This window comes from Hippoglossus stenolepis, chromosome 5 (assembly GCF_022539355.2).
Source record: "Hippoglossus stenolepis isolate QCI-W04-F060 chromosome 5, HSTE1.2, whole genome shotgun sequence".
Lineage (NCBI taxonomy): Eukaryota > Metazoa > Chordata > Actinopteri > Pleuronectiformes > Pleuronectidae > Hippoglossus > Hippoglossus stenolepis.
In genome coordinates, this window is record NC_061487.1 from 22,766,995 (window position 1) to 22,779,695 (window position 12,701).

Sequence of the window (12,701 nt, forward strand, 5' to 3'; positions counted from 1 at the left end):
AGCAGAAATACTCCCTGTAGTACAAATACCTCACGTTGGGAATCTTCTGCTGTTGAAACAATGCTTTCAATAGCAGCTTCCCAGTAACATGACTTGACAGAACATATATGGAAACATTCACAACGACAGACACACCCCAGCAGGGCTGCACAGTCACCGGCTGTTTTTCTGTTTTCCTGTGAGTCAGAACCCGACTGAACGCACCACTCAACATTTGCTACAGTGATGCATGTGCAGTCAGTGTCCATATATAACTGGAGTAAATTTAAAATAGGCAGCAGCGGGGAGGCCGGGCGCTCCTGCTGCATGCAGCTCCAGATACCCTCTGAAATACTTTTCCCTTATCCAGTATTTATAAGCTACTTTTTCTGTCTAGCAAAGCTGACTTTTGGTCATTTGAATGCTCAGAAGTATGAAGAAGACTTGGTTTGGAGCTCAGTGTTTGTCAGTAGCGGCCTGTGGTCGTGCAACTCTCTACTCACCCAGAACAAGAAGCTGAAGAAGAAGAGGAAATATCTGATCCAGGGGTTGATGAAGGAGAATGTCTCGGCTCGGTTTAAATTCAGATTCCTGTCCATTTTTTTGTAGTTTTTTAGGGTCCGGTACGTAGATCTAGTTTTACTTCAAAACAGCCCACAGATTGCCGCCCCACCCCACAGATTCCCCACCGCCACGTGGTTCTGTGTGGAGGGGGTCGTTTGCAGGCAGCGTGAGGCTGGCTAAATAAGGGGGGGCATGGGGATGTGACAGTGCCTCGCCATGCTCGTAGGACCCAGAAGTGTCTATGCAGGCCTGTGGGTCAGATTACACAAAAAATATCTCTGGCTGACTGCAGCTGAATGGCCTTCGAGCTTTGGCGTATTGTCAGCCTGCCGGTGGTCAGTAGACCTGTCGCTCTGTTACCTCAAACCTCCTGGGTGCTCTATCATCGGCCTAACTGTACACTGCCCTCTTGTTCTAACGTCAGGATTTACTGCTTCTGAAAGGCTATTAGTTTGCTCCGATAATTGCATCTTCAAAGACAGATGCTCTCCTGCAGAGAACAAGGCAGAATGACTGTAGACAGAGGCCGGACGGAGGAATCTTTGAGGGGAAGAACATCTAATGTGGTTACATGACGCCAGACAGCGTCTTCCACACTGTGTAGGAGCTCGAACAAATCAAGAAGCGAATCACGTCAAGCCACCTCTCCGGTAATGAGATTTAGACGTAAAAACCCTCAGTGAAAATTCACTTGGAAAGGGCTCATCGGTCAGAGTGACCACAGGGTTTATCTGAGGATAGACGGGCGACAGAAGCAAAGAAAATCACAGGGGCGTCAGGTTAATGTAAATGTGTGAAGAAGCTTCAGATTTCAAACAGCAGCTCATGGAAATGTAGTCAAATGTAGTCTGAACTGTCCTTGGCAGTGGGGATACTGTATGTGAATACTTAATCACAGGCGTTCTCCTTTTACGCTCGTTACATCGAGTGTCTCCTGTGGACTCACAGAAGGACACAGGTTCCCTCACGTACTCCCTCAGCTTTGCCAGAGGTACATGACGACTTAATGAGATTGATCTGTCTTCTTTTATTACATGTTAAACAAGTGTCCACTGTCCGCCTCCTGTCCGCGCAACATTTTGCTTTAGCCTTTGTTTTATTTAAAGGTATAACTATAGTTTAACTTGCACGTTTGGGGTTCTTGGCTTAACGTGCATGTGTTTGGACTGTGGGAGGAAGACATACCTGCAGAAAACAGACGCAGATTCAAAATGAGAAACTTCTTGCTGTTAGTTGACTGTTAATCACGGCACCGTCATGTTCTTGAAGCTCCTGGCAACAGCTTGTTGACTTATCTTACTGTAGAAAAGTGCTAACAAGGGAAATTGAAGTGTGGAAACGTTATGATTCTATAGAACGAATATAATGTCACATATTCCCAAAACGCTCTGCTCGTCCAATTTCCCCAAAAGGTCAAACTACTCTTTTCAAAATCCAACACCTTTTCCATTTAATCCCAAAGAACAAGAACAGACTTAATTTAGATTGCATTTGGAAAAAAAAACATAAAACTAAAATGTTGCCTTCTTCAGGCAGGATATTCGAATATAACTGTAGTTTAAAAAAGAACAAATAGTATGTTACTCACGTTTTATTCCTGGGAAACACAACAGATTGAGAACAGACAGCAGCAGAAACAACCTGCAAATCACCTCGTCTGCAGGTTAATAATCTGAATAATGTTGTGAGGGGACAAAGGAAACGTAGCTTCCCTCAATCCACGATATTAAAACGAGCTCGACTGAGGCTGCGTGGGGGGAAAAATGTGAAATACTGCGAAAACAACCAGGAAGAAGAATCGTATTCACGGTTGATTCTGTTCACTTTATTTCAATACATGTCACTCATACAAAATAATCTATACAAAGGCTAAAATAGGTCATATTTTTGCATAGAAGGAACAGTGATGTAAAACAAAATAAAAGAAGCCAGGATGGAATGGCACAATAAACTCCAGTCACCGTCACATATGGGCCTGTGCTTACAGTTGGGTTAAAAAGGGGGATAACGCTCCGCACAAAAATACTCTCATCTGCTCGGAGTAAGTAGGAGTCGATGGTTCCCACTTTCATCATCTTCCTTTTGTTCTTTCAAAAAAAAAATCCTGTGTGTGTGCAACTGGCTGACTCCCATTAGCTCATCTCAGCGACTTTTGGACAACAGTCCCTCAGGTTTTGTTATTTCTTTTTTTTTTTTCTTTTTTTAGAGTGGCTATTTTAAGGCTGCGATGCCGCTCTCTTTTACTGAAAACACGAGATCTGCGGTGACACAGCTTCCCTTTGCTCTCCGTGCCAAGTCCTGTCTCCTAATCCCCCTTCAAATAAAAAAATCAGCATCACACACACAGTTTAAATGCTGCCTATAGTTGAAATGACAAAAAAGGAGCATCGGGAAGATGGGGTCATTAAACACGAAAAAGGCAATGAGCGTTCGGTATCGTGGGACTTTTTGTGACACTCTTTCCTTTATTTGAAAAATAGTTTGATTTAGAGTAAAGAGAGAGAAGGTAGTGCACCCCCTCGGTATACTGTAGATATTCAGAGTGCTTTTCACATGTAGCAGAAAAACTCCACAGGACAAGGTCGGCAGGTATCAGATAGAGCTACCCGGCAAAACACAACATCAAACACACCATTTCTAGAGCGTACATTTCCACTGCTCAGATATTCAGTTTAACCCCGGGGGGGGGGAGGATTAGGAGGAGATTACAGAAACAATAAGTCGAAGGTGGTAAATAAAAAATAAAAAAACTGTCTCTATGTCTCTCAAGATTCTTCACAGCAGACAAAATCAAATTACTGCTTGTGCATTCTTCCTTCACCATCTCTGTGCCTCCGTGGATGAGAGGGAATACGATGTACTCCTTTTTCAAAATAAAATAAACATGAGGAAACACGTGTCCTACTGCAAAATTGCAAATGTAGTCAAATAAACTATGTAAAACCTTACAGACAAAAAAACACAAATGTACATCATTTTTTCTTTACACTGCTCCTGTAGTTGAAGAGGGGAAAAACAAGAGGCAGAAAAAAAACCCTATCAAACGTGAGAAGATGAATAACATACATGTGGAGGTTATGTCTGTAAATGTGTGTGTTAGGCTTGTTAATGGCAATACAACTGTGGTGTAAAATGTGATTAGAAGTGGCGGAGTAAGTTGTAAAAAATGAGCATATTTACATCTGGGGCTGAACGTTGCAGCACTGATATGCCGTCGTAAACGTTTGCTCCGTGCTGTGGTGTCGGATAATAGTACATGCTCTAGAAATACATAATGGGCCTTTTTTCGCTGGCAGTTTTCAAAAGACACACTGCGAAACGATGGCAGCACGTCCGACTTTAATTAAACCGGATCTTAATGTGGAGAAGCACAGTGACAAGCGTGCAGCTCGTCTTTTGTGGGCTTCGCCGGGTTGATATATGCCAAATTTCTCCATCTCTATCAATTCTGACTTAATTGCTGAGACCGCCTGTAGCAGTGTCGAGACAGAAAGGCGTTTTTTTTCGCACCTTGTAGAGGAACATCGCAGAGACTAATCCGCTCAGAAACAAATGCTTAATGGTGTCATATTCTCACAATGTGCAACAATGAGCCTCTGTCATGAGTAAAAACAAAGAAAAGAGAAAAGGAAAACAGCCAGTTAAACATCCTACGACAAGAAAAAACATCTCATATAAAAACAAACGACAGCAAACGTACAAAAAATAACAAAATGAAACAGCGTTAAAATGGCATTCATTCCTGCTTTCTTCTTCTAAAATAAAAAACACGTGGGAACATTTTTCTCCGACATGAAAAGAATGTCAGAATGTCAACACAGTCAGATCAGTCGGGGACAAGGAGTTGCAGAGTTTGCAGCCCTGCGTCTCTGAAGTGTGACGTCAGGTTTTCGGAGACAGACATCGAATCGTTTTGTGTTGCGTGACATCTGCGTTTACACACTTTTCCACCTGACGCGAGATGAAACAACACAACAAATTATTTATCTGGTGTTTTCTTTCTAAACCTCTAGCCTGCTAGTGAGGATGTATTACCGTGTGATTCGCAGAGCTGCTACCACCTTAACCTCTGCCGAGCACAGGATCTACAACCCCTCCACGCGCCATTTTTCGAGGTCAGTGCTGCCAGATACTGTGTATGTGCAGCGCCGGGTGTCTGCGGAGCGGAGCGGAGTAAATAAGGGATGTGTGGAGTGTTTGTGGAGGCAGCCGAGCAAGGGGGAGATGTGACCACTCGTGCCTGTGCTGTACATCAGCAGCTGTCATGTTCCCCCCCCCTCTGGACACGACGAGAGGAGTCGAAGCATATGGGGGGCCGGCAGTGAATCACAGCCAGCAGGGTCGCCGCACGTCACGGCTCAAATGTGTCGCTTGCTGATGCATGAAACCCCCGCTCCACGCCACAATGTCTCTCTGATTAATTCATTAAAAAAAAACAATAAAACAAAAAACCTAGCTAAGACTGATCTCAGGGGACAATCGAAGGCAAACAGATTCATTTTCTTCCCGCGCCGAGTCGTTTGTTAACTCGCGAAGCAGCGACGCACGGTGTCCGAGTTTCAAGGTTTCAGCCAAAACAACAACACACTCGCCTCAACGGGTTTTCCCTGGATAACAACTTAGGAACGCGGCCACTTCTGGTCCCAATGATTTCTCTGCTCAGCTTTCAATAGCAGCAAACAAATGATCCTTTGCTGTTAAAAGGTCAACATGGTTATTTATTGATTTTGCCGAGGATGTTACATTTACCCCTGTCCGTTGATTTGTTTGTTTCTTGGATAGTGTTGGGACTTCACTGAGGTTTGCGCCCATTCTAGGTTTTTCTAGTTTCGGCATTTCGAAGGATCAGAAGGATAAAGAAAAGGTTTAAGAAAATCCGACCCTTTATGTTGTATAGTTTCCTGTGTTTAGAGTAAATTTATAGATTAAGCAATTAACCTCATTTCACCTCTAGATGTCTGAAATCTCAGTTTACTTCTCACTGCTGACTGCACCCCCCTGGCTGTTATATAGGGTGAAGTGTTTGTGTGAAAGAGGGAGGGGATTTTTGGAAGCAGCCATTTCAGGCGTGTAGGAGATTGATGCACAGTTGCAACAGTTTACACCTTCATCCCTGTCATCGGCCCGGAGTTTAGGAAACGTCACGTGATTCGAGGCGATGCCGCGGGTCGAGCGTCAACCTGACCTGAAGTCAGATCGCTCAGAGTAATTGGAAACACCTGTGCGGGTCGCAAGGGCCCCCCACCCCCGAAAACATAATATTTCTTCGACAGACGTGAAATATGTTTACTACTGCCCGCACCTGCCCCGGCATCTGTGCGGACTGAAAATGACATTGTTGCGTCGAGATAGGGGCGTCACGGCTGATCGAGCGCACAGAAAATGGCTAAAAGGAACGCCGTGTCATAATGAATATGGAAACGAGGCAAACGTGGCTGTTCAGGCTTGATTATCAGAACGGAACGAGAGCACAACCACAAACAGAAAACAAAGTGGAATTATTAGTGGAAACTTTGTTGAAAATGATCCTTTTCTAGTTCGACCTGTCGTGTCTGATGTAGCTGTGTGTGGACACACGTGGTTATTAGCGACATTTTGTCTGATCGTCTGACTCCCCGCTTGCTTTTCACCTAATCGGACGTCAACTTCTTCTTCCTCACTTTGGAGAGTTCAAAGCAATCATAACACAGTGTTGACCAAACCTAAATTTATCCTTTTAACAATGAGCTCGCCCTCCACGACACACACACACACAAACACACACAGAACTTTTGAAGCCCGGAGCCGGCGCGCCACAGGGCATTTTCCTTCAAGTCGCCACGCCGGAGCATTTTCAGTCTTAAGGAGGAAGGCTGCTGCACAGACCTCCTGCAGTGAATTGGCGGTAAACAGACTTAAACAGAAGCGTCCTACAGGGCATGTTGCCATACCTATCCGTCTCGGCTTTGATGTGCCCACGCTCCCACCACCCCCCTCCTCTGTTCGCAGCAAGAAAAGGAAGATTACTAAAAGTTGGAAACTGCGCGATGAGCAGGAATGTGAGCAGAGATATTGTGCAAGCGTTTGGAGCGACGACGACGACAGCAAAAAAAAAAAAACCTTGTTGGTTTCTGACACGTGGGAAGAAAATTGGGATGGTGGAAAAAAATTAAAATGGGAGCTGACAGCTGGAGAGAGACAGAAGCGAGGAGGCCAGTGTGAATGGATGAGATATCAAGAATATATAGAAAAGAGAAAGGCTGGAGCCGCCTCCGCTGACACCCAGTCGATGGCAGCAGCAACACAACATGTCTGCTCTGTATTTGCCCCTCGTGCCCTCGACTCTCTAGATTTATATGTTGGGATTTTTTTCCATTCTTTCCCTTCTGCAGCTCAGACAATGTGATAAAACACACCCACAAAGCACACACACACAGACGATTCAGTCTGTGGGAACTTCATCACCCAGATGTCTTCACTCGACAGTCCCGGCGGAACCCTAATAAACAGCCATTTTATATCATTTGTATTGTCATGGGGAATGGGAACAATGCTGCTGTGTGGCAGCTGTGTGTGTGCGTTTCAGAGCTCGATTTGTGTGTCACAATTTATCATTCAGAGGATATTGCAGAATCGCCCCGTGAAATGAATCCTCACACTTACACCGTGTTCCTCCATCACGCTCTCTTTACCCAAATCTCTACAGCCAAATGACAAAAAAAAAAAGAAATTATGAATCATGGATTACATTAGACATCATCCCGACATATCTGTGCCCCTCTGCAACAACGTCACTTCAAATCCCACCACACGCACACACACACACACACACACACACACACACACACACACACACACACACACACACACACACACACACACACACACACACACACACACACACACACACAAGCACACTGCATGTCTGAGCGCTCATTGCACTGATCTGTTCCACACTTACATTCCACAGGAGCATCGATGACACACTTACAGGAAAACAAAAAGAAATCGTTCTGACATTTCGACAACAAAGTTAAATCAGTGAAGTAGAAAACTAGCATGCCATGTTGGAACTTTTCTCATTTACAAATGAAAAGGGGAGAGAGGACTTGACTTCAATCGACGGGGACGAAAAACGAGGACTCCACAAGAGGTGGAGGGCATCGACAGTTTCAAATGTTCGCTCTGCTCGGGGAAGAAAGGGGCATTAGTCAAGTCTTCATTGTCTCAAAGTCTTTTGTTCCTTCCAGCAAATTGTTAGTCCGAGCGAAAAGAGAGAAAATACTCGAGAGGAGTGACAACCAATGGGATTCTCTTCCTTGCCAAAAGTAGGTGTCCCTTCTCTTCCAGTTGTGTTACTCTTTGGCAAAATGAATGGTGATAGGGGGGGAGCGGGGACGCAGCTGGAATCTGTACAGATAGGTCTGGGAAGTGGTACAGGGGGGGGGGATGGCAAAGGATGCTCTAAAGAGGTTATTAAGTGAATGAGGGAAGGGGGGCGTTTAAATCAGAGTCATATCCCATCAGGCAGTGGTGCTCCTCTCCATTGGGTGTCAACGCCCCCGAAGGCTAAGCGTCGTACTTCTTCCCCGTTCTGTGGATGTGGTGGAACAGTGTCATGGAGAACGCCATGCCCAGCAGCTGTGGAGGGAAGGAGAGGGGAGATAGTGAATGTGTGTTGACATGTGTAGTGTGTATGATGTATGTTTCTGTGTGTCACACATGTGTGCGTGCGCGTCTCTTTGTGATCTTTTTGATGTCGAAGCCTTGGGCTAGTTTGTGTTTTGATGCAGACAATAATTCCTGTGGCGGAGCACAAACACATTTCCACTCTGTCTTTTTCTCAGATGGCCTTCAAACGCGAGCTGTGGAATCTTTGAGATGGAAAAATATGTACGGCGTGCACAAGCATTAAGTCAATGAAGCAAACGGGAGATGCCATTGAATCAAAGTCGCCAGCTATCTCTTTGAAGTTTCCATTACCCCTGATACATCAAACACAGTCACAAGGCTGATCCTAAAACCATTATCTGGCAAAGTTTGGACGGCAGGGAGACGGCAAAGCGCGGCACGGGGCTTAATCCAAGAGGAAAAAGGCAACGTGGACTTCCTGAAAGCCACGGAGGATTCGCACGGTTTGTGGTCGGCCCCTGAAAGCTGCTCATTCTCTCCCTTTAGTTTCAGTCTCAACGCACTTCATACCAGCACTTCAGAGAAAACACCACATTAAGCTGCCGTCAATCACAACACGAAATGGTAAACATTCAGCTAAAAGTAATAAGAAACTTGCCTTCAAAACCAGGCCCAATTATTCACCTGTAGCTCGTCTGAGCTGCACAGAAAGTTCTGACTGTCTCCTTCACTCAGTGTGAAGCATGACAGCTTCTCCTGCAGGACTCCTCAGAGCTCAATCATCCGTCCCCCCCCACCGCCCAGGACTTTAAAAACACTGCTGGGATTTCTGAAGTTATACATATAGGCTTTTACCGATGTCTGTCATATAAGCTGCAGACGTAAATCATTCATAAGCCAGTTCATCCGTGCCGCTGGATATTATGCAACATTGCGGAGATGTGGGGCATCTGCTTTTCATGATGCTCCTCGCCACCCTGTCCCTCACCACCGCTTTGAGTCTGCTAATCTGACAGCTCGAGGTCTGCTCCTCCAGGCTGCTACCCCCTCACCTGAATCAGCTGAGTGTGGGTGGGTGTGTTGTGTGTTGTGTGGGTGGGTGTGTGGGTGTATTTGCATGGGAGATAAAGATAATTAAAATTAAAGCGGTGCGGCAGTGTTTAATTCTGCACTAGGTCTCCAAACATAAATAAGAAACATGAGTCTTCAGCATGTGGATACCATGTGCATGTGTGTGTACTTGTACTTAAATCTTTGTGACGACCATTTTGAGTAAAGACCTTACTGAGTGAGGGCATTTTGGCCCCTCCTCACTGTTCTTAGGGTTAAGACATACTTTTAGGGCTAGGGTGAACGTAAGGGCTAGGTTAGGTTAGGGTTATGTTTAGGTTAGGCTTAGAATTAAGTTTACATTAGGGTTAGGGTGAAAATTTAGGGTTAGGTGAGGGTTCAGATTAGATTAAGTTGAGGGTTAAGTCTAGGTTTGAGATTACAGTTAAGAACCTGAGAAACGCATTATGCCAATGAGCGTCCTCACAAAAATAGAAGTACACGGTTGTGTGTGTGTGTGTGTGTGTGAGTGTGTGTGTGTGAGATCAGACAGATAGAATAAACACATGTGAGCACGAAAGAGGAATGTGTGATCTTGTCATGAATACATATTAATCCAAAGTACACTGATGACTTTCCCTGAGCGTTGCTGGGAACGTTAACAAGCACCATCTTCCCCCTCAGGACATAAGAAATGTGCAGGATCTTATAAAACTTGAGAGATTTCATGGGGAGGCCACTTCGCTCTGAATGAACCATGGATTCACCGATTAGCAAACTGAGGTCATGCTTGTCGCAGAGAAGCACGGGAGGGCAGGGGGGCAAGGAGGGATGTTAAAAGCATGAAAAGCAAAAAAGTAAGTAGTGGGGGTGAGAAATATTATGAAGTGACTGGAATGTAAGAATAATACCTTCAGGGTTTAAAGGACAGCGCAGGGGTGGAAGTTATACTCGACAGCAGATGTTGCTCTTAATTTTTATGCACTGCGTAGAAGCTGGAGGACGGAGATTTGAGCGCTGGAATGTGAAGTGTGGTCGCAAATGTTAAGACTAAATAGAGATTCGTGGACAGTTATTGTTAGAGAAGCTAACCCAAGGACGGAGCAGAACTCTTCAGGTGTGTTTAGACTGAACATGAAGAGGAATTTAGACAAAGCGAAAGTGCAAAGTCGAGCCGGTGAAAAGATTTTCTCAAGGCAGCGCAGAGCAAAGCAAAGACAGTCCATCCATGCATCTATCAGGGTGTGGGTGAGGGAGGCTCTAACTTCTGTTGGGCAAGAGGAAGGGTATTCAGGGCAGGCTGCCACTCCAGGGGTGGCACATTCTGTACAAGCAACCGTTCCCATACATAAATTCCCAGGCTGGCTATTTCAAAATCTGGACCGCCGGGCCCTTGTTGACCACTGCTGCCCACCCACCGCGGTTACCGCATAAAAAGGATGCCCGCACAAGCTGAACTTGTTTCACCTCGAGCGAGTTCACACAAACACGATTAATAATTTGCACATATGCACACGCAGTAGGCGGCCATGTTGCAAGCCATCGTCTATAGATTTCGTTCACAGGCACAGTGTTCGAGCAAATAAACTCAGACTGCAAAAACAGTTCAGAGGAAAAAGATTTGTGCAAACCTAAGGAAAATAATAAAATAAAATGAAAACACTTTGTTCGCTCTGAAGACTGAGGAAGAAAAAAGACTGTAAAGAACGTGAAAGCGAGACACCGACTAACAGAGGGATACACGTAGAGTTTAGGACCAAAAGAGAAACGGTACAACCAGAGGAATATCTATCACCGGTCTCAACAGAGCCTCTAATCTGTGACTCCATCCCACCTTTATATTCACTATCTCTGCTCTCGATCTGCTAATGGCGCCTTATACATGACTGCAGCCTGCTTGGAACAAAGCCAGGTGGCTTTGATTCTCCCAGACAGGATCAGGGCTCAGAAGACAGTGACTTAAATATTTCCAGATGTGTAGGTTCCCTGAACGCCCACCGGAGCACAGGCCTCATAAGTTTCTCAGCAGACGACGGTGGCACCGAGGCCACTTGATGCACATTTTTTTTTATCTGTTCTTATTTTTCTGCCAGACACACAGACACTCACAAATGCAGCCCAGAAGAAGGGAATACAAATGGGAGAGAGGCTCAGAGAAATGGAGAAAGAAAGAACAATTTATCACTGCGCCTCTCACCTGCAGCACCAAGATGACCATGCCTATAGTTCCCAGCAGGTGCTTGTTTTCATCCAGCCATTCCTCCACTTTCTCGAAGCAGCCCTGAAATGAAAGAAAGCGAAAAAAAACAAGCTTGTAACGATGCTGCTAAGAAGAAAAGGTGCATTTTCAGCACGGTACAGAAGAATCGTGCCACACAGCTGCTCCGAGCCTGGTTGGTCACCTGGAAAAACCCAACCATCCACTTCGCGCTTTCCCAGGACACATGAGATTTACACTCGGATGAATGAACGACCAGGTGAGGTATTAAACCGAGTGAATTACCCACGAGCGGTGACTTTTATATGCAGACTTATGGGCCATATGGACGCGTGTGCACTCTATCTTAAATGTATTCCCACCTACAGCGGGTTCGTTGGGAGGTCACCCGCTGGCAGGACGCAGGGGTGACGGACTTAATGGTGGTTTCAGCTGCCGAGTGGCGCCTCGTCTTTGGTGTGGGTGCTTGTACGTCTTAACTCTGCTGTACAGTGTGTGGCCGTCTCCTCTGGGCAGGATTACACACACACACACACACACACGCACGCTTTTAGTGCTGCGCTTCTCCCAGTGGGCCAGCTCAATGTCTGCCTATTCTCATTTTGGCAATTATATTACAGCTTTTAATCCTCTACTTTGGACCTGCTAACAAAGCGCACGCCAGACCAACAGCAGATTAGACTTGTAATTGGGGGAGATTGGTGAATATTGTACTGCAAGGTTTTTTTGAAAAAGAACTGTTGTTTCATGCATAATGGAAAAAGATCCAGCGTGATCAGAATTCAGCAGGAAGCGTAGAACTTTGAGAGCTACTCTAACCACCCACAGAGGCTTGTGAAAGCTGCTACCCAGCAGATGGACCCGCGATTAAAGATGTATAAGAGTTATAATTTTGGATTTCCCCTGTGATTCCTGCACTGATATCAGTCGCGTTGGTGTAAAGAACTTTAAAACACAACTTTAAACATGACATGAAACAAGAGGAGCATATGGATTTGGATAATGATCCCAATAGCGTCATATCTGCGGATGCATAATGTGACCCTGGGCACATTGAGGGAGGAAACCACACATCCCACATGGGAGCAAGACGTAAAATGTCTACAAGCGACGCAGCCTGGTCGTTTGTGGTCGTTTCACTCTCTGTGCTGGTGGTCGTTTCATTTCTCTTTATGGAGACGTTTTTTTAAACGAGCGTGTCGTCATTGCGGTAGTTTTTTCAGTCTCTCCGCAGTCATTTCGTGGCTGCAGTCGTCCTGCGTCTTCACCCGGGATCATT

At 45.4% G+C, this 12,701-nt stretch overlaps 2 protein-coding genes across 6 annotated transcripts in view; both read right to left on the reverse strand.

The window, feature by feature from the left end:
* tspan33b (tetraspanin 33b) overlaps positions 1 to 700 on the reverse strand; it is a 16,025-nt gene extending 15,325 nt beyond the window's left edge. For 2 of the 3 annotated variants that reach the window (XM_035156854.2, XM_035156852.2), the window contains exon 1: positions 483 to 699. In XM_035156854.2, the coding sequence (XP_035012745.1) occupies positions 483 to 578 (96 nt within the window). In that variant the 5' untranslated portion in view covers positions 579 to 699. Of the gene's footprint in view, positions 1 to 482 lie in introns of all 3 variants that reach the window. The other variant, XM_035156855.2, reaches the window with a different exon arrangement.
* Positions 701 to 2,346: 1,646 nt separating this feature from the next.
* tspan9a (tetraspanin 9a) overlaps positions 2,347 to 12,701 on the reverse strand; it is a 167,477-nt gene continuing 157,122 nt past the window's right edge. For all 3 annotated transcript variants that reach the window (XM_035156995.2, XM_035156994.2, XM_035156993.2), the window contains 2 exons: positions 11,402 to 11,485; positions 2,347 to 8,163 (listed from right to left, as the gene is read on the reverse strand). In XM_035156995.2, coding sequence (XP_035012886.1) covers positions 8,092 to 8,163; positions 11,402 to 11,485 — 156 coding nt within the window. In that variant the 3' untranslated portion in view covers positions 2,347 to 8,091. The remainder of the gene's footprint in view (positions 8,164 to 11,401; positions 11,486 to 12,701) is intronic.